The following is a 27589-nucleotide window of genomic DNA, read 5'->3' on the forward strand; positions in this document are numbered from 1 at the left end:
TATTAAATACATGAATATCGTCATTGATATAAACTGTTCGGGCCAGATTAATGTACTGTCTACTGATAATTTGGTCAACTGAGGAACTTGACGTCAATCAGATGCTTTTGACCATAGACTATAGATAACCGATTAAGATACGTTATTCGCATTTAACCAAACGGGCATTAATGAAGATGACATGCAAAATGTCAAAAAGCACGTGCTACTTTCGTGATGGTTTATTTCTTTATTTTTGTGGGAAATAAAATTTGCAAAATGTGTCAAAAAACGAAACAAATATTATGGAGAAAAATAACAGATCAAATGACTATGAAGAATGAAAAATAGTTCAATTTTTTGAACCCTTTTAAACTTGATACACATTGTGAAAGTTCAGTCAGAAATATGTATAATTCAGTATTTATAATACTCTAAATTCGTTTTGTAATAAGCTTTGGTTAAGATATTTAACCTCGGTCGTTAAGTAGGACATTCGTTATTACTTCATGAATCTCAGCTGTTTATTTTAAGTACATATTGATATTATTATAAAAGGTACTGTTAAATGATTTGAAGCATTACATTTGAGCATATCTGGAAAGGAAGAAAGATGTTGTCAACATTGAGAATTCTACCACGAATGATTGGCATCACTGCAACGGAAAATCTGGCTAATGGGCTTCAGCTACAAAAATGTTTAAACAGAAATTTTCACAAATGTAGAACTTTATCGCAGAGAACAAATGTGTTGCCAGTATTTGAGGATTTCCCACAGATAGACGTACCAGAGTACAAGGAAGAACCTGAAGAACCTGAAGAAGCAACGATTTTTCGAGGGATGGAAACAGATTTTCCATGCTTAACAAGAAAGTGAGCATTTCTTTTAATTTACATACCCTTTTGAGGATACACAACAGAGCTAATCATTGTTAACAAATGTGTAAAACTAACCCTATATTTTGTGACATGATATAAACTTGTAGAAGACATCAACATTTGATTTCCAATGTTATGATAGTTGTATATGTCAATATTTACCTACATTCTTTCAATGTACATGTTTACATAGACTAGGGTCATATATATGACATAATTCATTCATAATTTTTCTTTCTTTATCTATAGACAATGAACTGAGCTATATGATATGACTTTATCCATACAACAACCCAGCAAAAACAATAATGCCTTTCTAAACTAAACTTTTTATATCATATTGTTGACTCTATCTGCTCAGCACTAAACAGCTAAAGGATGTAGTGCTCACATTAAACATGTAATGTGAGATTACTATAGTACTATATCAAAGAAGATTGGGTTCTCTATGATTGTTACTGTATAAAAGCAGCAAATAAATGGCCCATTTCTTAACAGATGTTACATGTATTTTCAAATTTTAAGAGAAATGAATTTAATCAACATGATCAATGAAAACATTATTTCATCTTAAAGAAAATTATTAGGTTACTAGATTATCTTATAGTTAACTTACTACTGTGTTTTACAAAAACAGATTTTTTGCTTTCTTTGATTCAACTATATCACACAAGGGAAGATAACTGAGGGGGGATAGGAGGGGTCCTGATCCCGAATTCCCGGGCTTAAAAACACGAAATCCCTATTAAATAAAGTGAATCCCGACGTCCCGAAACTCGAAAACAAGAATTCCCGGATCCCGAAAGGGTCAATCCCGAAATCCCGAGCTTAAAAACACCTGATCCTGGAGTCCCGATAAAGGTCCTATCCCCCACTCATAACTCATAAAGGAATGTACAGGTACACAAATGAAAGGTATCATGTGTATATGTTTTGCTGCATGAAAATAAATACATTGTCCTCAATTTTTAATTTTATTTGATCTGATAGCACATCATGAGAGCTACCTTTTCTTATTTCATTTTAAATTTCTATTTGTAAACTTTCTTTCTATGCACACAAAGTACATTTTGCAAAGTACATATTAGAAAATTCTATCATTGTTGGTGATATTATTGAGATGTTAATAAGTCTTTGATATTTATTTTCCTGTAAATTTTCATCAGTGCTTCAAATTAATTTCACTCCACTATTAATCACAATATTGGTAAAATATATACAGACACTATAGAAACCCTGTGAATGCTACTCTTTTATGAAGGCCTGTTTTTGTCTGCAACAAATTGTTGGAGTGGTAGTAGTGTTTTCATTTTTGCTATTTGAAGGTAGTGGAAAAGAAATTATGAATATTATACATTGAACAGATATGTAGCATAATCTGTATACATGTATGCAGTCTCAGTGTATATTTATATTATCAGACTATTATTCCTTATGAATAATTCAGTTTATTACTGATGATTATCAAGAACATTCATATTCTGATTTTTTAATTCATATATTATTTTGTCATACTGATTTATTCATAGATGAATTAGTATGAGTGCCAATGATACAACTGTCTATCCAAGTCATAATTCATAATACGGGTAGTAAACCATTATAGGTCAAAGTACGTCTTCAACACAAAGTCTTGGCTCACACAGAACAGCAAGCTATACATGTAAAGGGCCCCAAAAATTATTAGTGTAAAACTGTGATGTATATTTTCCTCTCTCATAACTGTCTTTTGCAGATGCGTGTATGAAATATAGAACTTTTTTTAATGACAAATCTGTAAAATCACAAGGAGAACTGGGCCACAAGGCAAATGTATCACATGTGTATAATTATATTTGGTGTTCATTTTTTAAGGTTTTAATTACATTTGTAGTCTGCATCTATTTTTTATGTAGAAGAAAGGGTTTGAATAGTTAGAAGAAGTTAGAAGACTTGCACGTTAATGTCGTTTAAATAACATTTCATCTGACATTACATATATATAATTTACATCTGATAATAAGTAAAGTGCATATTATATGCACTTTACTTATTATCAGATGTAATTATTTCTCTAATTCTATGGAAATTTATTTCTTTCCAAACCCATTGTATAATTTTTTTTTATCAACATGTGGTTGCTGGTGATCTCAAAAGATCATAGGATGATTTTAAGGGTCATAACTTTTTTAGCTAACAGGATGAATCAAAATATTCTTAATACAGGTGAGATTAAGTTAAATAATAAATTTTTTAAGTCCTCGCAGAGGCTCAGACTTAAAAAACTGATAATTTAACTATCTTGATTGGATAAATCTGATAATCCACTGGTGTCAATGTTAGAATTTAGAATTTATATATATGGGTCAACTATGATATGATAATAATTGATAAGATAAAATATCAGACCATAACTGACCATATGATTAGACCAAAACTCAAAAGTACAAGTGTATGAACTATTGTTAAATAATCACACAGACTAATGTCAACTTCATTCTGAGGACATGTGACCTTATAATTAGTACAATATTTGTTATATACATCTTAAACAAAAATATAAAACAATAATTTTTACACTATTATAGGGTGAGGGAAAAACTAGCAATTACTGCAGATACTTTCTTAGAGCGGGAGTGGATCGTAACCCTTGGCTAGCGAAGATGATACTTTTGCCATTCACAACAACAGTTTGTACTAATGTGTACAGTAGATTTACATCTGTTGTTCCTCTTGCCATTGTAATACATGTACCGTAGATTTTGCTCTCATTTACTGTGACACCAGATTTATGTGATAGCCAGTAAAAGGATGGAATTTTAATTTATTTAGTAACACCTTGTCTTTCTAAAAAATTATCACCAATCACAGAATTTTTTTACTTTTCTTTTCAGTAAACTCAATGGACCAGAGCCTGAGTATACCAAGGTTGTGTCTGGCTATAAGACATTTACATCTCAGATGCCCTTCCCACTCAAGTATAACCATGCAGTGCTCCCAAATCTCACAATAGCTTATGAAACATGGGGAGAACTGAATGAAAATAAAGATAATGTTGTACTCATTCATGCTGGTTTGTCTGCAAGTTCACATGCAAAGAGTCATGAGGTATAGAAATAGTTTTGTTTTATTCACTTTTAATGTTTTACAAAATAAATATTATAGTTTCTTACATCTGACTTCAAAATGATTGAGTAGGTTTTGAAAATAAAGGGGTGTGGTATTTTTTCCAATAAGACATTTAGCCAAAGGTCAAAGATGTATGATTCAACTACAAACTTTTATATTATTATCCCACAAATAATGAATTGTAAGCTGTTCCTAAGGAACTTTTTTCCTTTTGAGAACTGTCAGAATTATTTCAAGTATTTGAGAATTTCAGTTAAAGAAATAAATATAAAATATATACACGTAAATAGAAATAATTAGATGTGGCATGATTGCCAATGAGCCTACTATTTACAAGAGACCAATGGATGAGAATGTATGGTACACAGCTACAGTTCATCATATGATCTTCAACAATGAACAAAACACATATGGTAAGCTATAAATAGAGATCAAATAACCTGACTTATGCATAAAAACAATAAACCAAAAAGCATAATACATTTTCCATGACACCTGCAATTTTGGCAAATTTTATTATAGGTCTATGGTTTCCATGCAATTTACTTGATTTTCAAGAATTTGTCAACATGATGGTAGTTTCTATATGGTTTACAACAAAAAATAATTGTTAGCATTTATTTATTTTTTAGGACAACATGTCTCCAGGTTGGTGGGAGAAGTTCGTAGGATCTGGATGTGCTCTTGATACAAATAAATTCTTTGTTATTTGTACAAACAGTTTAGGCAGCTGTTATGGTTCGACGTAAGTCATAAACTCTTTTATTTTAATTTAAAGTGTTATAAATACTATAAAAGTATTGTAACAGTATTTGGCAAGAGATCTTTAAATTTGCAACTAAAGCTCATTTGCATCAATTAATTTAAACCTATTTAATTATAAAACAACTTAAAATTGTTGACAAACATGAAAAAGATACAAAACTTCATAGATGTTGGGAAGTCACATTGCATCACCGAGGATGTATGGGTTTCCTTTCTAGAAATATACAACTTGTAAAAACCTAACGAGTATGTTGCTTTTAATGCACCAATGAGGGATGTTAAATAAAATTAACATATTGATACACCACAATGCTACATGTATGCTGAATATCACAATACAAAATGTGTCCAGTAAAATTAACTTAAGCATAATAAACTTCTTTGGTATGCTCAAACCCAGAATAATCAGAAGGCATATTTGGGCGACTTGTGTCTTGGCAAGTGTCAGGACATGTAAATTTTGTTTTTATTTTATATCAATAAAAAACTGTGGAAACATTACTTTTTACTTTATTTAATCAAAGATCATGTGAAAGTCTGATGTTCGGTTGAAGTAATCATGCTGTACCTTCTTTGTTCCCTGCCTTTGATCTGGAAATTGTTCAACTAGTTTCCATCAGCAATTTTGTTTCTCAGATCTTTTAGGCAGTTGTGTCATCTGTAATTTTAATGATCATCAAAGGACTAAAGCAAATAAAGTTTTTGTCTTTTTCAAGCATTCCAATTAATTTAATTGCTGAAGTCTTGAAAACTTCTCATAAAAAACAAAGGTAAAAACCAGAACCTTGCCAAAGTGTTAGAGTTATCCTTCTTTGACTAAGAATTGTAAAATTTTAAGAAGGTGGAATTTCTACCAATGTATTTGTTTTGTTTTTTTGGCATGACGATAAATACAATACAGTGGTGGTTTTTTTGGCTGACGCTGCAGAGTCATGAGAACCATAGAGTAGTTTGAAATGGCCTAATTTTATTGATAGTGTAGTGATGATGTTTGTTAGTAAATTTTTCTCAAATTCTGGATTCTCATCATTAGGAAACGTTGAATTTGAATACATCATCTATATCTATACTTGCTTATTTATCATAAGCCCTTGTTATATAAAATATTTGTTTTGGAAAGCCAGAACCAGTATTGTCAGACTCATTATATAAAGTTTGAAATAAACTATGTGTTGCTAATGCTTGCAGATTTTTATGTGGCATATTTTCTTTCAGAGGACCATCATCCATAAACCCAGTAACAAATAAGGTATGCTAGTTCAGGGGACATGGACATTCATGTTCAGGGCCTTCTGTAACAGTATATTCAAACCGATTGGGTTGTGCTGCTCAGAATAACAAATCCTGTCATTACTAGATTGCTATTTAAATGTTGTTTATTCACTTCTTAAATGAAGGATATAAAGATTAAAATAAAGATATCTTACTCTTCTGGATACGTTTTATATAGGTGTATTCATTAAGATAATAAGAATTGTTATAGACATATCATACTTAATAATTGTTGTAGATTTAACCAAGAACAATTTGAGCAGCACAACACTGCGGATTATATTTTTAATTTATTTTTATTTGTAGCTCAACTAGACCAAATTGTCTACTTGAGCTAATGTCATCACTTGGTTTTCATCCTCTTCGTCAAATCATTTTAAAACAGATATTTTCTTCTTTGAAACCACTCAACTGGTTATAACTAAATTTTTGTGAAAGTTCCTTTAGTATAAAATTGAGAATGGAAATGGGAAATGTGTCAAAGAGACAACAACCCGACCGTAGAAAAAAAACAACAGCAGAAGGTTACCAACAGGTCTGCAATGTAGCGAGAAATTCCCGCACCCGGAGGCGTCCTTCAGCTGGCCCCTATACAAATATATTCTAGTTCAGTGATAATGAACCCCATACTAATTTCCAAATTGTACACAAGAAACTAAAATTAAAGGTATGTGTTGAATTTTCTCACTATGTTGAAGACATATTGCAGTTCCTGTCATAAGTAATCAATGAAATGCATGTGAAGTCATTCGATGTTTTGTATGCATGAAAATTGTTTTACTAACCAATTAATTTTATTTCATATTCATATGTTAAGACAAATTGGTGATAAAAAGAATGAATTAAATGGTAGTTTAGTTTCATCAGTACTAATATCAGCTTGTCCTAGCTTGCTTTCCTGATATTCTTGCTTATAAAATAAGTATCAAAAACAAAAATGGCATTATTCTCTAATGACTTCACTTGCTACTTGAGTATTCATGGCTATATAATAATTAAAATGACAATGTCTATAGAATATATACTAATGTATGACTCACAATCGGTAGCTGTACACACTGGAACCTTTGTAAACATTTCATTAAGGGACTCTTCATTTTAAAACTTTTTGATGTTTATAAGAAGGTAGAAACACTTGTTAGATGTATTGGCCAGTATCCCCCTTTTCGTGGAGGAATAGAATAACCTCTATTTTTTATATAGATGGTTTATTATTTAAATGCACAGTTTCACAGCATGGAATACATAATTATAACATGGGTTTTATAATTTCAGAAATATGCAACAACTTTCCCGGTAATAAGTGTTGAAGATATGGTGAAAGCACAATTTCTTTTGCTGGATAACTTGGGCATTGAAAAGGTAAGTTATTCTCTAATAGAAGAATTTTTTGTTTATCACCAGTTATTGTTTTATTTTTCAGTCAAATGGTACAACTATGCAAATAAGTTTCTATATTTTTTTCAAAGGCAAATGTTTTCTTTTCTGAAAATAAAAAAGAGAAATATTGTACTGATTTGGCTGTATCTTGTCCTACCAAACTGAAACTTTATCTTATGACCCCTTTAATGGATGAAAAATAGTTGAAATACAGACATGACAGAGGTTTTGTAGAAAAGTTACACATAAAACCTTTTCTTTCACAAACAGCAAAATACTCCGTTCAAATGACCCACACTCAACACATTTGGAACTGTACATTCAAATATATTCTCCTGTCATGTACATGTATTCAAAATCTGGTGATTTCTTCTTACTGTAGTGTAATCTCTGAAAAAGCATAAACAATGTATATAGAATATAAACATATGCTATGAATTTTAAAATGGGTGCCACATGTTTCTTCAATACCCTGGTAACCTTTTCAAGTATGCTAAGCACAAGAAAAAAAAACCAACCAATAGGGTACTTCTTTAAAGGCCTAATTGTCTTTTCTCATTAACTTTTCTTCATATCTATATTAAAGCATAGTACCTGTTATTTATGGAATAATGTTGTATTTTCCAGTTACACAGTAGTGTTGGTTCATCATTAGGTGGTATGTGCTCTTTACAAGCAGCAGTTATGTACCCTGAAAGGGTAGGCAGGTAAGAGATTAAAGCCAGTCAAAAAATAAATTGCTCGTTTGTCTCTTCTTGACATTATTTTAGTTTGCTGGATATATTTATAAAAAGTAAAGGGTGTGATATTTTATAGAGTAAATTACCGTTTTTGTTAAGACTATTTATTATATACTCTTAAGGTGGTACCCAACACTTTTACTAAAATTAATTTGGCTCGTTTAATTTTCATAAAATTTTGTCAAAGTATTTACTTTGACCCTTTAACAAAAATATAAAAATTTCAAAATCTTTCAACCAACCGTTTTGTCAGAAAAAATACACTGGTTATATAACAGTTTGACAAACACCAATTTTGATCATTGAGAAGCTTGATATTCCCTTTACAACACAACGCAATTAAAACATTTAGCTGATTTTACAGAGTTATCTCCCTGTAGTGTTAGGTACCACCTTAAAGAAACCTTTTATAAATCCACTGATTGAGATTTAAGTTGGAGAGTTAAAATCTCAAAAAACCTCGTATAACCTTGCCACTTGTTCATGCATCTACACAGTCAGTTGTTGCCCTTAATAATATCAAAAGCCAAACGAAAAGTTTACTTCCAAAAGATTCTGATAACTTATAGGTTAGGATTTTCCCATTAAGCTAGATGATCATCTATCGTCATTGCCTTATGATATTTATATTTTTTGCAGATTAATCTCAATATCATCATGTGCTCATTCCCACCCGTCCTCCATTGCTATGAGATACCTACAGAGGAAAGCTATTATGTCAGATCCTAACTGGAACAAAGGTCACTACTATGGTGCAAAATATCCTAAAATGGGGATGAAACTTGCAAGGTAAGTTTCTGGGAGTTGAAAAAATAAAGCAACAGTTTGAAATCATGTTTTTTAATTTTGTAATTTGAGAATGAACTCTGCATTCGGTGATATGACCAAGTAGAATAAGGCATTTTTATGTTCTACTGTGAATTTATTTATTTTCAATTCCACCAATTTTTGTGGAATTAAGAAAAAATGTGTAATTTTGTGGATTTTAAATTTTGTGGTTTTGTATAGTGTATAGAAAATTTGTGGTTCACCAATCCGACTAAATCCAGGAAAATTTTGTGACACAAATAATAAGGAATCCAAAATAAATATGTTTATGATTATATTTGTAGAGAAATTGCTACAATAACATATAGAAGTGGACCAGAATGGGACCGTCGGTTTAATCGAGACAGAATTGATACCACATGTCCACCCACTCTCTGTCCAACATTTTCTATAGAGAGTTATTTAGAACACCAAGGAGAAAGCTTTAGTACTAAATATGACCCAAATTCATTACTTTATATATCAAAAGTAAGTATCTGTTATCTTAAAGAACATAAACTTGAGAGCTATTTCATATTTGTATTTGTCAAAACTCTTTAATGGTTGATTGATGCAGTAATGATAATTTTAGCACACAAAGACTTCATTCATATATATTCCCTTGTAAAATCAAACAAAAATTCTTTGATTACTCTATAAGTAAACCAAAATTCTTTTGGAATTCAGGTTCTATCATTTTGAAACTATCGCTAAGCCAGACTTAGACCCTGTTAACACTTGTACGAAATTGAATCGATCTTAAAAAAGTCCAGTTCAGGTTTACATTTGCACAAGCATGATCGATCAAGATCGATCTTGTTTAATCTAATGCGTTACACTGCAACATAAAAAGAACTGGTCTGACCTTATTACCTTATATTATGTAATCAAATAATCCTAAAAATAAAATAGTAACGATAATTCTTCAGTTGCGCAGACTGTCACACACTACGAAATCATTTAGAAAATAGTTTGGTCATTATTGGAATTTTGTATGGAGTAATTAATTATATTTTTGTTGCAGCAAAGAAATAGAAATTATTGATTTATAGAAGTAATCGAAAAAAAAACGGCAGAATGTTTGCTACTTTTCTTATTCCAATCATCATTTTTAAACATGTGTGTTTTTGACACTAAACATTCACAGATTTATTTTCATATTTAGATATAACATTCACCTGCAAAAAGATCAATTGCAATCGATCTTAGCATTCAAATAAGAGCGATCTTTTAAGAACCACCTCTGGAGGTGGACTTTTGAAGACTGAATGAAGATTGATCTTTCCCGTTTACAGAAGACTAAAAATCAATCTCAGGAAAGATCTATTTTTTACAAGTGTAAACGGGGTCAAACGTTCACGGAATTTAATGAATTTTGGATAGAAGATTCATTTTGACCAAAAGATAATACCTTGAGCAAATTTTTAAGATATTTGTTTTCATTTTCCCCTATTTTATTGACAAATAGATATTTTCTTTTTAAAATTACTGTTACATTCAGTCAGTCTAAAGTTAAAGTTTTTCAGTCAAGAACTTTATCAAATCTTCCTTCAACTTGAATAAAGCTTTTCCCTGACAAAAAGAGAGTATCCTGAGCAAAATTTGTAAACGTTTATTTTAATTTTTCTGTTTGACTAACAGTGTCAGTATATTGTAAGAAGGAAAGTAGAAAGGTGGTAGTAGGGTGTTAGGAACTTCAAAACAGTTAGGTTGATATAATCATTAACCATGATTGGTAAAATAAAAAAATGTTGCCAAACAACTTATTTCAGTTATTGGATCCAGCTGCTGAGAATTTACTGTATTTTCATGTTTGAAAAAGTTTTTCTATATTATTTTATTTTTTATATATTTAGTTAAAGACATCAAATTTTTTAGAAGTGGCTGTCAATGTGACATACTTTGGAAATTAATCAAGACTTCATACTATTGATTTTGATTTAAGATGTATTATTATATTTTCCTTTGTTATGTAGCATTGATTAATATATGTATGTCTTTTTTAGGCAATGGATTTATTTGACATAGCAGAAAGTTACGAATCCCTTCATGCAGGATTATCTCGTGTCAATTGTCCTGTGATGGTTATTGGTGTACAAACTGATATTTTATTTCCAATTAGACAGCAACGAAAACTTGCCACAGCTCTACAGGAAAGTGGTAATATGCTTTTGATTTTCAATTAAAACCATTTAGCATACTTGTTGCAAAGTTTTGTATATAAGACTCGATATGGATTTTTACTTCTAATGTTATAAACTATCCTCTACTTGTGTCAATAATAAATATTGAGTTATCTCTCTTTATCCAACAATCCAGATGTCTCCTCTTCACCAGTCACCTGTATTTAGGTTTTATTGTGCTGTTCCTATTTAACATATCAACAGTTAGCAAAATAAAAAAGAGTTGTATAAAAGTTTGAATAAACGTGTCTCAATAAGTGTTGCCAGAATTTGGTGTTTTTGGTAAGGAAAAAAGAGAATTTGAATTTGAATTTGAATTTGTATTTTGAATTTGAATTTGAATTTGAATTTTGAATTTGAATTTGAATTTGAATTTTTTTGAATTTGAATTTAGAAATTGAAATTGAAATTGAAATTGAAATTGGAAATTAGGCAAGTTATAACAAGCAATTTATATTTGGACAATTTTTGACCATGTGAGTAATAAGCCATTAATTTTTGTACTAACAAAATTTTACCCAATTGATTTTCGTTACAGGTAACCCAACAGTGACATTTTATGAACTAAATTCTTTATATGGACATGACACATTTCTACTGGATCTGAATGGTGTTGGAGCTGCTGTGAAGGTACAGTTTTATTTTTAAAGGTCAAACAAGGTCAAACAACAAAAATTCTTGACTTTGAGTTGATATTTCTGTTTTTTAGACTTTTCAGTCCTCAGGTTTTATGATACACACCTTTAAAAACTTGAAGATATAAATTTCATTGGCTGATGTAATAATTACCTGAAAAGAAAGTAGTACTGACTTTTGTCAGATCCTTGTTAGCAAATAGCAACAAAGGATCTGGAGTCGGTTTCACCAAAAAAACTTAGCACCAAGATTGATGTTAAGTTTAAAATGAACAATTCAATGTACTTTATTTGTGAAATCAACTTCTGGATTTCAATCCCATTGTGTTAATTTTGACTGAAATCTTAGACAAATTCTTATATTTTATGCCCCACCTATGATAGTAGAGTTTTTCTTTTCTATGGGTCTGTCTCTCTGTTTGTCTGCTCATTTTGTCCGTCTGTCCCACATCAAGTTAAAATTTTTGGTCACGGTTATATTGCATAATGTAATATAATATAAACCTGATGCTCTGCTTTAATATGATCTTTCTCATTTTATTGCTAAAGTAGAGTTTTAACCCCAATTTCACGGTTTACTGTTCATAGAAAATGATAGTGCGAGTGGGGCATCTCTGTATTGGGAACACGTTCTTGTTTTTATACATCTGCAAAAATTTAAAAAAAATTGGTTGTATATTGGTATCACATCATCGGCAGCAGCGGCATTGTCGTCGTCAGCGGCGTCTGAAGACCGATTATTTCCGGATAATAACTTTTGAATAAGTAAAAAGAAATCAATAAAAATTTAACACAATGTTTGTTTATAATCACAAAAGGAACCCAAAACTGTATAGTCAGATATAAAAGGTCACAACATAAATATGAAACAATTCAATTGAGGAAAAGCAGATATGACATGTTTTTTTTGGGGCAAGTAATGCTTTTTTGTCAAATTTGCAGTAAACATTATGTATTGATTGATTTGTTTACAGTATATCATATGATAAGAAAATGCAAATTAATTGTCTGGAAAAAAACAACATCTGTTTTATTGACGCATTTCCTCATGTGATGATGAACATGTGATGAATATTGACTGTACAATATATATAGACAAAATGCAAATGTATAAGGTGGGATTGAAAGTCACAGCTGTATATGAAATATATACATTGTAAATACAAAATAAGTCCCACACATCAACTGTTTAGCTCACCTGACCCATAGTTTGTTAGTTAACATTACTTTACAGCTGTCAATTGTTTTTTTACATGTTTTCTTTTTCTAAGATCATCTTTAAAATGTCAACAGTTGAAATTCAACTTTTTTTTTAGTCATCCTTTGGACATCTTGTTTCAAAATATTGTTATAGAAGAAATATTCTTCCAATCTGTATGTTGTTAAATCTCAAATGATCATGTATTTTTTTTTCCGATTATTTGTTCAAGTGTACAAGTAATACATTCCTTTAATAGATTCCTTCAAAATTATTATCAAATGTATAATTTTTTTCAACAGGGCTTTCTCGAGACAGATTTAAGAGAATCAGCACAGATTCCTTCAGTATTATTATCAAATGTATTTTTTTTTCAACAGGGCTTTCTCGAGACAGATTTAAGAGAATCAGGAATTGAAGTGCCTAAATCTCAATATGCCTCAACATTTTCACACAAAAAAGACAGAGTTTTGTTCTAAGGAGTGTGCTGACGAGGTTTATTCTAAGGAGTGTCCTGACAGATTTACATGTTAAAGTACAGTGTTTAATACTAAACCAACCAACAGTATGCTAACAGATTAACATATGAAAAGGATCAAAGTCAATTTTTATTTATTGGAATTTTTCATTGATGAATATGATGAAACCTGTGTTTTTCAAAGATGTTTAGCATCATTTAGCATCAACAGAATTAGCTTTGATTTTAGCTACTTTTTTTTCAAGAAAAAAGATGATGTAGTGATACTATATGGAAGAAATATTTGTAAAGGCCTATATGAATAGTTAACCATGTCATAGTAACTTCCACCCTCAAAATCATCTGTAGTTGAAGATTTGATTTTATTGATTTGCTACATGTTACTTAATTGTAACTTAAGGGGTTTCCTCATACCTACTGTGGATTAATTTGTGAGATATAATAATTTTTTGTCGATTTATACATGTTAATAAGTGAACAATGAATTTAAATGTTCAACAAAGTAACAATTTTTGATAGGCTTATAAGCAGACCTCAACAAAACATCGAGATTTAATATCAACGAAAATACAATTTTTCTTCAATCCACTATCTTGAACTGGTACTGACGAAAATAACAGAATCCAAAGTTTAAAACATTCAACCTCCTAAAAATTGTTTGTACTAAATGGATATTCAATTTTAGCAATATATCTTCACTAAGTCCTTACTCAGATAGAAAAGAAAAGGCTATTCACCAATATATTTCTTTTCATTACCAATCCTGGTTTTGAACTCGCATCATAGGAAAGGACTTCAAAGCACAGACAGAATGATCCCAATAGAAACCAATCGTTGTATAAGATATAAAGAGGTATCCAGTCCAGTGCTTTGGGAGGAAAAAGCAAAGAGTCCACCAGAAAATCTTACAGTTGTTATCTCTGGGTTAATTAGATCCAAGGTTTTTAAAAAGTATTTTTTATTTTATTTTCTTTAAAATTATTATATTCATTATTATATTCATATGCTTCTTGGCAATGAACAATTGATATAACTTTTACTGCAATCATTCGTGTTCATTATTTAGTGGCAATGAACAATTTATCTCAATTGCAATCATTTTTTGTTCATTGATGCATCTTTAACCTTATAATATAATTGCAATAGTGTATAGAACATATAAAATGCCTTTTTTATAAGACAAGCTGCTTATCTCCACTTTCTATGAAACTTCAATTTTGAATGGGAGCAAATTCATATACTTGTTGAATTAAAATGTATAAACATTTAGACTATTTTTTTTAGTTGCCTAATGAAATTTTCATATGTGGTCAAATGAAAATTGGAATGTAATTATATAAAATTGTATTCAGGTTTGAGAAATTAATATCTCTGTCAAATGAATACTCTCCTTTAGAATATTTTTGGATTATTCCCCTTTGATTAGAAAAAAAATAATAATTGATTTATTTTTTGCTGTATAATATTGTTTGTTATTTATTTGTTTATGGTTGTGTATTTTTTAATCTATTATTTTGCAAAGTCATAGATAAAGTACACTTAAGGTGATAGGGCTTTTTCATGCTTTGCCAAAATATAGTATATATTGTGATATGTTCAAAAATATGATAAAAAAGATGGTCACCAAGCTTTTTTTCAAGCTGCAGGTTGTGATAAAATGAAAACATTTTGTATGGATTATCCAGAGAAAAAGAATCATTATGTGAATAGAAGGTGAACTAAATGATACAATTTAAAAAAAATAATATATGAGAATATAGCTTTTGAAAAATGCTTTTTTGATTATATTATTTTTTTACTATTAAGCAATAAATTTGTATGTATGTATTAAAAGATGCCTTTGAAAGAGCTTAAAATGTACTAGTATGGTACGTACTAGATGAAGGATGAATGTATGATTATCAGGCTGTAAGCATAACAAGGACAACGTTGTTTTTTTTAAATCTTCATGCTTCGCTGATTATGCCGTGTATGATAAATGAGCTGCTCTGTATAAAACATGGGTCAAAGATTATTCTGCTTTGGACTGACTGTTTGGAGAGCTGTTTAGCCAGTCACAGTCGTTAAAAACTTTCATCATCCTTCTGCTTTGCATTATATTTTAAGATCATTGTTATTACTTGAAGTGAGATTACAATGCAATTTAACTTCTAGGAAAATGAAAATAGTGTTATCAATTATAGTGTGATCAAAAACATTTAAAGAATTTATGACTAATAAGTGCAATAAACACTTAAATAAGTGTTTTGATGGTTATGGAAGCAATGAAGCAGAAGTTGTGTAAGAATTGATTTTATGTATACTCTGGGATTATTAAATTGAAAGTTTATGACATTTCAGATTTCTCTGGTTGATGATATTCTATTTAGTATTTCCTATGTAGGTTGAAGTATAAATCAAGAGTATATATAATTCTTTTGAAGAAAAAAAATCCACTAATATTTGAAATCTGTTAAAGGTATTAATAGTTGTAACGTATTCAGACAATTGATTTTTATTAAATTTTCCAATGAAATTCACACTTGATTTTTTCAAGAAAGCATTATAATATTATGCTCATGTTTAAATTGAAAAATGTAACTTGCTTAATTTTTTCTCTGTTTCAAAACATAACATCAAATCATATATACCCTGTACTCTGCCTTAAATACCGACCGGCATGAAGAGGATAGGTGAGGTGAGATTAAGCATAATTATGTTTTAATGATCTTTTAAACCAACCAATTTTTGCTTGAACAATGTGTGACAATTCAGCTGTAGATCCTTGGAAACTTTGTGAGGGCAAAATATTTTTTTAACAAATTTGTTTTTTTTAAGATATGCTGTGGAGGGTTGGGTAGATCACTATTGACCATTTTGAGACCCTACACATTTTTTTTTTTTTAGCAGACATTTTAATTTGTTGACAAATTTTGTGTAATTGGTGATAGTCTTTTTTTTAGATTGCTTATATTTATAAATTATCATTGGTCATCTCAACGAGATTGATTTTGTTGCTACGCTATAGCCAGGACAGCAAAAGTGAAAAAAGCAATCGAGTGAAGATGACCATTGATAATCTGATATTTCTATTTTACCTATGACGACGTTGTTAATTTTATTGACAACACTCATGCACCCTTAGTTTCTAGTGATCATTTCTCATATCACTCTACTGTGCTGAGAAAGGATATTGTCAGTCAGTAAGATCAAAGGAAAATTTCATAAAATAGCAATAATAATAATTTTCCATATTTATTTGTTATTTGTTTGTGTCTTTCTCTTCTCCACTTTGTGTTTATTTTTTCTACTCATTTAATTCATAATTTTGATAATCATAAAGCAATAATATTTTTTTTAGTGTTACAAATGTGTATCACTGGATGATTTGAATGATTTATGTTATATGTATGTTCAAATTACGTACTTTAATAGTACAACATGTAGTAGTGTGTAACTGCAATTTATTTCATATAATTTACATAATTTATATTATTCAATAAAAAAATAGATGAAATAGTTTATTTTCCTTTTATATGAACATGCAATGACATAATGTTGTGCATAATATGAAGACCCAACCCTTGTTAGACTTTGATCAAAAATTATATGTTAAGTGGGTTTAAAACATTTAAAGTATTGTCAAACAGGAAGTGACTTTCAAACTCGAGGAAGTTAATCAACTAACTAGTCAACATTTCATCTTAGGGTGTTTTCTATTCAATGATATTAAAGCTGAGAAACTCTCTCCTGTTTTAAAAACTGTAGATATTTTTTTTTAAAAACATGATAAAAATCTATTCATTGAATAGATACTATCTATACTATTAAACGAGAAGACCTCATTTTGGGTGCCGCTTCTCTTCTTTCCACAATAAATTAATCAACACGCCTCTGTGTCCTATAGGTACAGTGCATAGTGCCATTTGTCATCCATTCATATGATTATTCAGATTGAGTTATTTTTGGACGAAATTTTAAGTCAGATTAGACTTTGAACATGCATATACAAAGAATAACGTGTATTTTCAGAATTCTATCTGCTATCATTTTCAAGTTAACTATCCACGGCAGTCACATAGTTTATTAAATAGAGAGGGTTTGTATACTATATCAATGACCACTATGGATCGGTTAGTAAACTTAGCTGCGGAATTGAAAGTGAATACACTATATTTATATAGTAATGAATGTTCATAATATACAGATAAGCGCTAAAAATATTCATGTGAACTTTTGATACCTTTTCTGAAATTCTCCAGTCATTAAATCTTTTACAAAATTCATTGATTACAAAAAAAAAGAAGATGTGGTATAATTGCAATGTTGAGACAACTCTCCACAAGAGACCAATATGACACAGAAATTAACAACCTTAGGTTACCGCACAACCTTCAACAACGAGCAAAGCCCTTACCCCATACTCAGCTTTAAAAGGCCCCGAACTGACAATGTAAAACAATTCAAACCAGAAAACTAGCGGCCTTATTTATGTACAAATAAATGAACGAAAAACAAATATGTAACAAACAACAACCACTGAATTACAGGCTCCTTACTTGAATGTTCATAACATACTTAATGTATGTTCATATTGAAATTGATAGAAAACCAAAAAATGGGAATATTGGAAATAAAGGAAAAAAAAACATTTTCCCCAGTGTCCCCAATAACCTATGACGTATAATACTTTCATTAAATATTTTACAAAATTCTTCCAACAACATTTTAAATACTTTAAAATACGCTCTGAATGCCCGCGATTTCGCGGGTGTGTTCTAGTATTATTTATAGTAATTACATTACTCCTGTTTATTTATCGAACACCAGTTGGTGTGTGTGCCAGATGATTAAATTGTGTTACGATACATGTCAAGAAACATTCACGAAGAATGTGAAAAGAATTCAAAATTTGGTTTCAGTAAAAAGGCTAAAAAAATCATACATAAATATTTTCAAGAGCTGTAGACCTTTTCAGTATCAAAATAATATTATTTGATTTATTCAGTTGGAGTTATTTCCCTTTGAACAGAAAACAAATAAATATATGGATAAAATTAAATGTTATTCATTTCTTCATATAATGAATATATATATGGGTTCTTTCAAATACTGATTCTAAACCTGTTTTTTTTAAATTGGAATTTTGGGCCAAATGTTCAACTTTGTCCAAATCAAGGTACAAAATTAAACTTTGTTTTATTTCAATAAAAAAATGAGTTTTTGAGGTTCTTTTAAATGCTAAATCTAAATATATATTTAGAGATTTTAGATTTTGGGATTCTTTATCAAATTGGTTCATATGAAGGTTCAAAGAATTTAAATACTGGGCCATAATAAATTACGGTCCAATTTCCAATTTTTCAGTTATTTGACCACATTCAATTTGTGTCGCAAACCTATGACATATTCCTGACTTGGTAATGGGTTTAACCTCTGCAGATAATCCAGTTTGCTGTCACTCTTTACAGCCTATTGTTACTCTATAAGTTATTTAATTTTCCATCAAGTTGTCTCATTCACAATCATTCCATATCTTCTTTTTTAAAGGAAATACTACTAAAATACTGAGCAGTTCACTGCAGTAAGAATAATCACATCTGCACTTTTAAAAATGAAAAAAAAATGACTTAAGTACACAGCAGAATGAAGCTTTATAGTTCAAATTAATGTTCTACAGAAGTACACAAAAATCAGGTTTTGTCGTTTGATGTAAACATTGATTGCTTTAGGCAACAGTGGACCCATTACGGGCATAATCAGTACATTGATTTTTTTTATCACACAATGAATTGCAATAGACAATAAACAAAAATTAAATAGAAATATGTTTGACAAAAAACATGAAATATAAATTGAGATAATAATACATGAAGTCACATATCAAAACCTGTATGTTAAGTGATTATTGACCATGCACCAGAACTGGCAGAAGCAGCATCACATCCGTTATAGAAAAAACAACTTTGAGTTAAGTCCTTCCTCGTGACTGGTGATGGAACGAGAGAGATTGAAGATGGACCAAAGTATACAATACCTGGGAGGAGTGCTATTGTATAGAGTAATCTGTGTATGACCTAATACGGCTATGACAACGATCATAAGATACACAAGTGGCTAATTTGAAAGGATATTGATATAAACGTTTGATGCACTAACGATTGTATAATCATAATGAACATCATCAGATGATTTTAGATCATAGCAGTGTAGGAGTTAAACGTCTGCTATTGAGGGAAAGGTCGTGAACTTTTAGCCTTTAGATAGAATCTTGTGACATCAAAAATAGAAATTAAATGATGATACATTATAAAAACTCATTGACAACAACTAAAAGTATAGTTACCCTGGAGGCGAGCAAAGTCCAATATTGTATAAGGATTTGTAGAATACTTATGTAATAAAAGTAGTAGACAAGTTACATAAAGATATTGTATTGCTGTTATTCAACTTTGAAAGGGAACAAAGTTCAATTGATATTTGACTGTTTGATTTAGAGTTAAATAAAAAGGCGACAAATATAGAAATATATATATCTGAAAAAAAAAGAATTTTGTTTAAAAAGGATGATATGATTGTTTATTGTTTGTTCAACGTCCAGTGGAAAATATTTCATTCATATTCGGTCCGAGAGTTTTAAACAAAATCAACAATAAATACACTGCTTTGGTATCAGCACAATTTAGATATATTCATTATATTGGCATCCAAATGCACTGCATTTAAACTCATCAAGAGTTTGCATACTACACAAATCCTTCAATATACATATAATTAAGCCGGAGATGTGAGGTCTTTATTATGCAAGATATACATGTCCAGTGTGAATGTTAAATGAAGGCAACATTTAAATGAAGTTGGTTCTGTAAAAATAAACTTCCCAAGCATTGTAAGATTGATATATCATCGCATCTATGTCACTAAGAAACTGTATAATGCATTTAAGTAATACGGATATATCTGGTTGTCCCCAATGATGAACATCAAACGGTGAAAGAGATCCGGTTAGAAGTTCTTTTTTGTACTTTTACAGAACTACAATTATCGTTATCTCTGTTATGTAATATGACATTACATAATTATAATTTGGAAATAAAATATATCTTATCTATATTATACCATGCACTTTTGGTACAAGTAAATGGTGTTCTTTTTTGTTTCATGTTTGGTTCACAAATTAAGTAACTTAATGCGGACTGAATATAATCTTTATTTTTATAAATTAATTGATAACGGTGTTAATTGGGAAAAAAGAACTTACTTGGTAGGTGTTCTTTTGGATAGCATATTCCCTGTTCTTTTGAGAAGAGCGAGTGTCTTGTTCTTTTATAGAGCCAGATCTCTGTTCTTTTGGAGGGTAGATTCAAAGTTCTTTTGGATGATAAGTTCATGTTCTTTCTGAGAGTTATGTACCTGTATTATATTTAAGCACTGTTTTATCGAAAGGATGAGACTTAACTCTCATTCGGTTTTAGTTTCTGTAATAATATCCAGATCCATAATACATATTTTAATATCATATTTTCATCTTTCAATTAAATTGTACTTTCTCAGTTTTCAAACCATTTATCTCGGGGGGAGGGTATGGCAAGCCGTTTTACTATTTATTCGAATTTTAAGATATCTCATTTAATATATAAGATATCTCATATAAAATATAAGATATATCCTTTAATATATAAGATATCTTATATGATTTCATTTTTAGAAGATATCTTATATATTATATAAGATATCTCATAAAGTTTCAAAGATATCTTATATACTTTATAAGATATCTTCTAAAGTTTTATGAGATATCTACTAATGTTTATAAGATATCTTATACAGTATATGAAATATTTTATTAATATCTTTTATATAAGATATCTTATATAATTTATAAGATATCTTATACATTTTAAAGATATCTAATATAGTTAATAAATTATCTTATATAGTTTATAAGATATCTCATATAGTTTAAAAATATCTTATCTGCTATAATATATAAGATATCTTATACACTTATATAAGATATCTTTTAAATTATATAATATATCTTATATAATAAATAGTAAATAAGATATCTTATATAATCTGTTTTTATAAGATATCTTATATAATATAGCAGATATCTTATATAATTTATAAGATATATCATATAGTTCAAAAACATCTTATCTGTTATATTATATAAAATATCTTTTAAACTATATAAGATATCGTTTATAATATATAAGATATCGTATGTAATATATAAGATATATTTAGTAGATATCTTACAAAGAAAAGTATATGAGATATCTTATAAACTATAAAAGATAGTTCATACACTATATGAGATATCTTATAAACTATATAAGGTATCTTGTAAAGTTTATGAGATATCTTAAAGTAAGAATAAATAGCAAAACTAAATTAGGTGGATGGATAACAGAACCCCAGCGACACCCCTACAATTAAGTATTGACATATTCCCCATTTCCATTCTCAATTTTACATATAGTTAATACATCATGCAAATGAACAATTACCTCGACACCAAAGTGTAAGAATAACTTAACTACATAAATATCATACGAATCGGTCTGACATGATCTCACGAGTTTGTCGTCCTCATTTCTATAGACCCCCAACATGACAAACAATATCAGGGATAGAGTCGAACTAAAAATGCATACTACTTTATTAAATGGATCAAAATCTTGAATGGCATGATTTTACATAATACGATTGCTAGGGATAAACAGAGTAAGTGAATTAGATGTAAACACTTCTAAAATGTTCTATTAGTTTATCTTAGAATAATGTCAGGTTGATGTTGTATTGTCAGTCACGGTCCATTGCAATCATAAAGGTCTCTGCTGTTTTCTACCCAGACAAATTCATTCATAATAGTTATACAAAGTTCAACTCTGGATGCACCTGCCTTCAATTAAAGACTATGATATTCCATTAGTTTAGAAAAATCTGTTCAGTGTTCTTGACCTATTAACATTTATCATTTGACACAGTATTTTGAAATGGACTCTAATTCATAAAAAAAAAGTTTTTACGATTTTAGCTTTTTTGTTGAGTTATCACCCTTTTTAATATCCATAAGTGGTACTTTTTTGTGATTGAGTTATTTCCCTTTGAACAAAAATTGTTAATTATATATACATAAAGTCCTTTATAAGTAATTTTAACCTGTTATCAGTTTACTAAGCACGTGGTTAATGTTTTATCTCACAATTATTATTGGAGTGACATACAATTTCTATATAGCTTTTAATTATCATCACTTAGATAATAAATATAAGTATAGTTAAAAATTTACTGTTCATTTATAGTCGACATTTTGAAGATAATTGCAGAAAAGTTTTATAGATTTTTAAAAGACATTGCTAAATGATAAATTCAAAATTTTAGTTTTTGTTCTTTTCTTTTGTCAGAGACATATACACACACACATATATATACGAGTTATCATCTCCATGCCTTATATATCATGTACTGTGGTATGCCGCTAGATTAAAACTGACGAGGAAAGGTAACACACGGCCACTGATGGCTTTATTATTGTAGAGCCCAGGTGGTCGTGTGGGCTGCAGTGCAGGCGATTTTGTGTCACGATATCACAGTAGCATGTGTTCGAATCCCGGGGAGGGAAGAACAAAATATTTGCGAAAGCAACTTTACAGATCTAACATTGTTGGGTTGATGTTTAGACGAGTTGTATATATATATATGTCTATGCTTTAATTGGTAAATTGTTTGAATAATTTTGTGGTAGTTTTGTTTGTTATTCTGTGAAAACTAATTTTCTGAATGCTATATAATTTTTTTTATCATGAAGTGAACGTAAAATGAATGTACATAGGATTGTTTTGAAAGATGAATCTAAACCAGTATGTATTTTCACTATTAATTAGAAAATAGCACATTGCGTTCCAAAGTGTTTTGAATTACACATTGTTTTATTTCATCTTATTTAATTTTAGGGACTATTTAATCATCACTAGTTTTTGTTTATTAAATGAATTTGAGTTATTTCCCTTTGAACAGAAATGAGTATGTCATAAAAAAACGTATTCTTGGGTTCTTTGATATGCGAATTCTATCAATGTACTTAGATTTTGGATATGGAATCCTAAAAGGTTAATGTTAAATTTCAAATGTTGGTTCACAAACCTATGCTGTGTCCAATATGCAACCGCAATCCAAATTAAGTTTTAAGCTTAAATGGTGTGTCCATATACTTAGTATATACTTGGAAGTTGCTCAACTGTTCACGGGTGTTGACCTCTACAGGAAAAACCGGTTTGATGTCTCTCTGATGGCTTCTTGTAAAAGTTTAGTCCCGAATCAATGCGACTGGGACCATCTTTGTTCCCTGAACATTTTTTTTCTTTTTCATATTATATCTGTAAATTCTGTTTAGCAATCGATACTTAAAAATAAAATCAGGTGTATAGAGATGAATATGAGATATAAGTCGTATTCAGAACGCTTTATTTTGTTATAGTCTTTCTTGGTATAACGTCTAATTATTTACTACTTGTAACGCTTCATCCTTTTTTGTATCAAATCTAAATTATTCGAAATGAAGAATTCGTTCACTCACAATTCCTTCCCTGAAAAACATATCATGAGAATAAATGATTGGGCTAAACGTCAGTTGTTTTGACAATTAAGAAATTAATAAAAATAAAACAAACGATAAAATATCGGTCGCGTGTCCAAATTTTTACCACCAAAAAACAAACCAATCAAATTGATTTGGTATAGCCAAATGATATATCTAAAAAAGGCATGCTGTGAAACTGAACAAATTCAGTTGTCGTTACGCAAACCCAATTTTTCAACTTTGATCAGGACAAAGTATATATATGCTTTTCTTGCTTCATCATTGAATTGAAGTAAATCACTAGGTCAAAACTAACTGATAAGTTATAGGGTCATTTTATTTGATTTTGTTAGATAACAGAATTAGTGGGTTAACGGCCTTCGTGTCATTCTAAACAGACGTGATGATTAGTCGACATAGCAATTGTTATAAGAATGCAAGTTTTTATACAGAACGGTCGGCAGTAGAAGCCATGATAGTATCCCTTTACAAGTTCGGTCGTCAAAGAACTCAGCAAAACACTATGATTAAAATTGTGAGCGCCAGACGTGCGTTTCGTCTGCAAAATACTCAGCAGTAATGCTCGAAAATACAATATGATTCTACAATTGAAAAGGCTAAATATAGTACGAAATTGAAGAGCATTGAGGACCAAAAATCTAACAGTCAGACTTTCCACATCAACGTTGAACTCTGGATATGATTCGAGTTTCTTAGGACCAACCTATAAACTTTCTATTTTTGTTTTGTAAAAAGCTTAAGATCTTCGTGAAATAAAAATATCTGTTCAAACGTGCATTTGTTAATTGGTCTGGTGATTGTCATAAGTACGAACTCTTTGCTTCGAGACTGACATATTTTTTTTAATGATACCTTTTTTAAATTTTCTGTTGATAGCATAAATATACGAAATTATAATTAAAGCATTTTAAAGAACCCTCAGGAAAACTTGACCTGATGTGGTTTTACTTTATGTGGTTTTGTGTATTCTTTGTCCGTGCAAGTAATACATAAACCCTCAGCCAAGCATTCACGTACTTGTATATCAAGGATACTCCTTTGGCAGTTGCTTTCAATATTTGGATTATTGAATTCTGATGAAGGTTAACACAGTAAAGGCGCGCATGTCGCACCAAATTTAAGAGGTGTTATTTTCATTTTTCGAAAGAGGTACATGGGTAAAAACTGATTGCAGTTGTCATATGACATTAGTCCTTGACTGATACACTGCGTCTAATGATTATCATACGGGTTGTTGAACTTCATTATAACTGTACTGTTTACACCTAGTCAAACTATTTACATGTACTGCGTATTTAAACTATACATTATACGTAGTTGTACTATGACTCTAGTACAATCTGTATAGAGAGAGGTCGGGGCATTGTTTTATCATGTTTCAACATTCAGTTCATTTGCAGTTGAAGAAATACGCCAACTGATTATAGTCAATGTATCGCTTTTAATTTGAAAATTAAATGAACATTAGAGATGGAGAGTTGGTTGTCTCATTGGCACTCATACCACATCTTCCAATACCTATCAGCGATGAAACTATTTACTGTTTTTGTCTACACCATATGTCTACAAAATGACAGATTGGCCACTCACCGTGACCTCAGATCGATAATTTTAGTTTTCCTATTGTCAACTTTCCATCATGGAACTGTAACCTCTTATCATGTATGTTTTAAATTCACACAGGCCTTCAGTGATGGGGCTTCGGTGGCCGAATTCTCTAAGTAGTCGAACTTGATTGTGTGTTCGAATCCCCACGTAGAAGGTATGCTCAACTCACCAAAAACCTTGTGTGATATCGAGTGTTTCTTAGTATAGGAATAATTGTACTTCGTTGTTTTTTGTCAACAATACACGATCTTTTAACAGCGTATAAGGGTATACCAAGAAGCTCGTAATATAAGAATGTAAGAAACTTTGCATTATAAAGCCATTCAAATAGTGATACATTTGTGAAAAATGCATGGGCTGATGGCAGTGTTTTTTTATTATTGTTTTTCTGTTATTAATATCGTCGTTATAATTATTGTTAATCTGACTGAAACTATCTCCTTTCAATGTTTCATCTCTCATTTCGTGTGTTAACGGCCAGAAAAAAGTAAGATGGTTCCAAATAGAAGGCTACTTAAGTCTTATTTAGGTATGTTAAGAACAAAGAGCTAGTTAGAATTAGGACATTCTTAATGTAGCTTACGGATAATAAATTGTCTTAACGTTAACTTAGAATATGGTCAAGGTCTGCATAATAATAACAATCAACAAATCAGTAAACAAAAAGTGATTATATGTTCTATTACTCACATATTAAACAAAATTTTTGCGCAATCTGATTAAAATCAGATCTATCCACATTGACTCAATTTCTTCTTTCTGATGGGAATTTTTTTTCTAGCCCTTATCTTTATTTTTAGGGCATTTTATTTTGTCACTTTTATATGCCTTGGTAAATTAACTCATAAAGATACACATTAAAAAGAGAAAAGACCTATACACGAACACATTCTTGAAAACATTTCCCAAGCACTCACTAAACACCCATTCGTGCTATTTTTACTAAACTATAAGTTATGTAACTTATTTTGAACAGGACTTTACATAAACACATTAAAAATTCTTCCGTTGTCAGTTGTAAAATAAATAAAATAAATAAATAATCTTTATTTCAAGAGGATGATCCCATTAGTTAAAACTAATCTTCCTGAGAGTCCTCAAAATAATAATATAGTTATAAGTACAAACAGTATAATAAAGTTATATTATACACAATATACAATTGTATTGAAATAATAATGAACATGCATATTAATTTGCACAATTGATGAAAAATTTGTAACATTTTGTTTTAAAAGATACAAGTGTATCACTCATTTTGATTTCATTTGGTAAACTGTTCCATATTTGTGAACCTGAATATGTAAATGTTTTCTTTGAAAAAAAATTGTTTTTGGTTTTGGAAGATTTAATAGTTTTTCATCAGCTGAACGTAAGTTATAGTTTTGATTATTAGTAAAATGAAAATTTTCTTCTAAATAGTTAGGAACCATGCCATTAACTGATTTAAATACAAGTATTGCCTTTTGGTATTGAATTCGTTTTTCCACATTTAACCAGTGTAAACTTTTAAACAATAAACTGGATGATGTCATTATGTCAGCTTCTACTATAACCCTAGCAGATTTCTTTAATAATTTATTAAGTTTATTTATTCCACTTTCACAACAACTTCCCCATATATTGCAACAATAATCAAATAATGGCAGAATATAAGCATTAAAATAGATAATACGTATATGCATAGGTAAATATTTTCTTATCTTTTGTAATAAGTTGATTCTATTTGATATAGTAATTGACATTTTATCTATTTGCTGATTCCAATTTAAGTTTTTGTCAATATATAAACCAAGTAGTTTTTCACAATATACATTTTCTATTTGTTCATTTGAAATATTTATATCTAAACTGTTTCCAGTTAAACAAAGCCTTTGTTTTGAACCAATAATCATTGATTTACACTTTTTGGCATTTAATTTCATACAATTTTGCAAACACCAGTTTTCAATAACATGAATATCAT

At 29.9% G+C, this 27589-nt stretch overlaps 1 protein-coding gene across 1 annotated transcript; it reads left to right on the forward strand.

The window, feature by feature from the left end:
• Positions 1–459: 459 nt before the first annotated feature.
• On the forward strand, positions 460–15169 carry LOC134708466 (uncharacterized). Its single transcript, XM_063569018.1, has 11 exons — positions 460–852; positions 3732–3945; positions 4599–4711; positions 5947–5980; positions 7279–7365; positions 8011–8090; positions 8763–8912; positions 9236–9419; positions 10937–11090; positions 11652–11743; positions 13327–15169. The coding sequence occupies exons 1-11, from the start codon at positions 593–595 to the stop codon at positions 13423–13425; spliced, it is 1467 nt and encodes a 488-aa protein (XP_063425088.1). The 5' UTR covers positions 460–592; the 3' UTR covers positions 13426–15169.
• Positions 15170–27589: the final 12420 nt, after the last annotated feature.

The sequence above is a fragment of the Mytilus trossulus genome, chromosome 2 (genome assembly GCF_036588685.1).
Source record: "Mytilus trossulus isolate FHL-02 chromosome 2, PNRI_Mtr1.1.1.hap1, whole genome shotgun sequence".
Lineage (NCBI taxonomy): Eukaryota > Metazoa > Mollusca > Bivalvia > Mytilida > Mytilidae > Mytilus > Mytilus trossulus.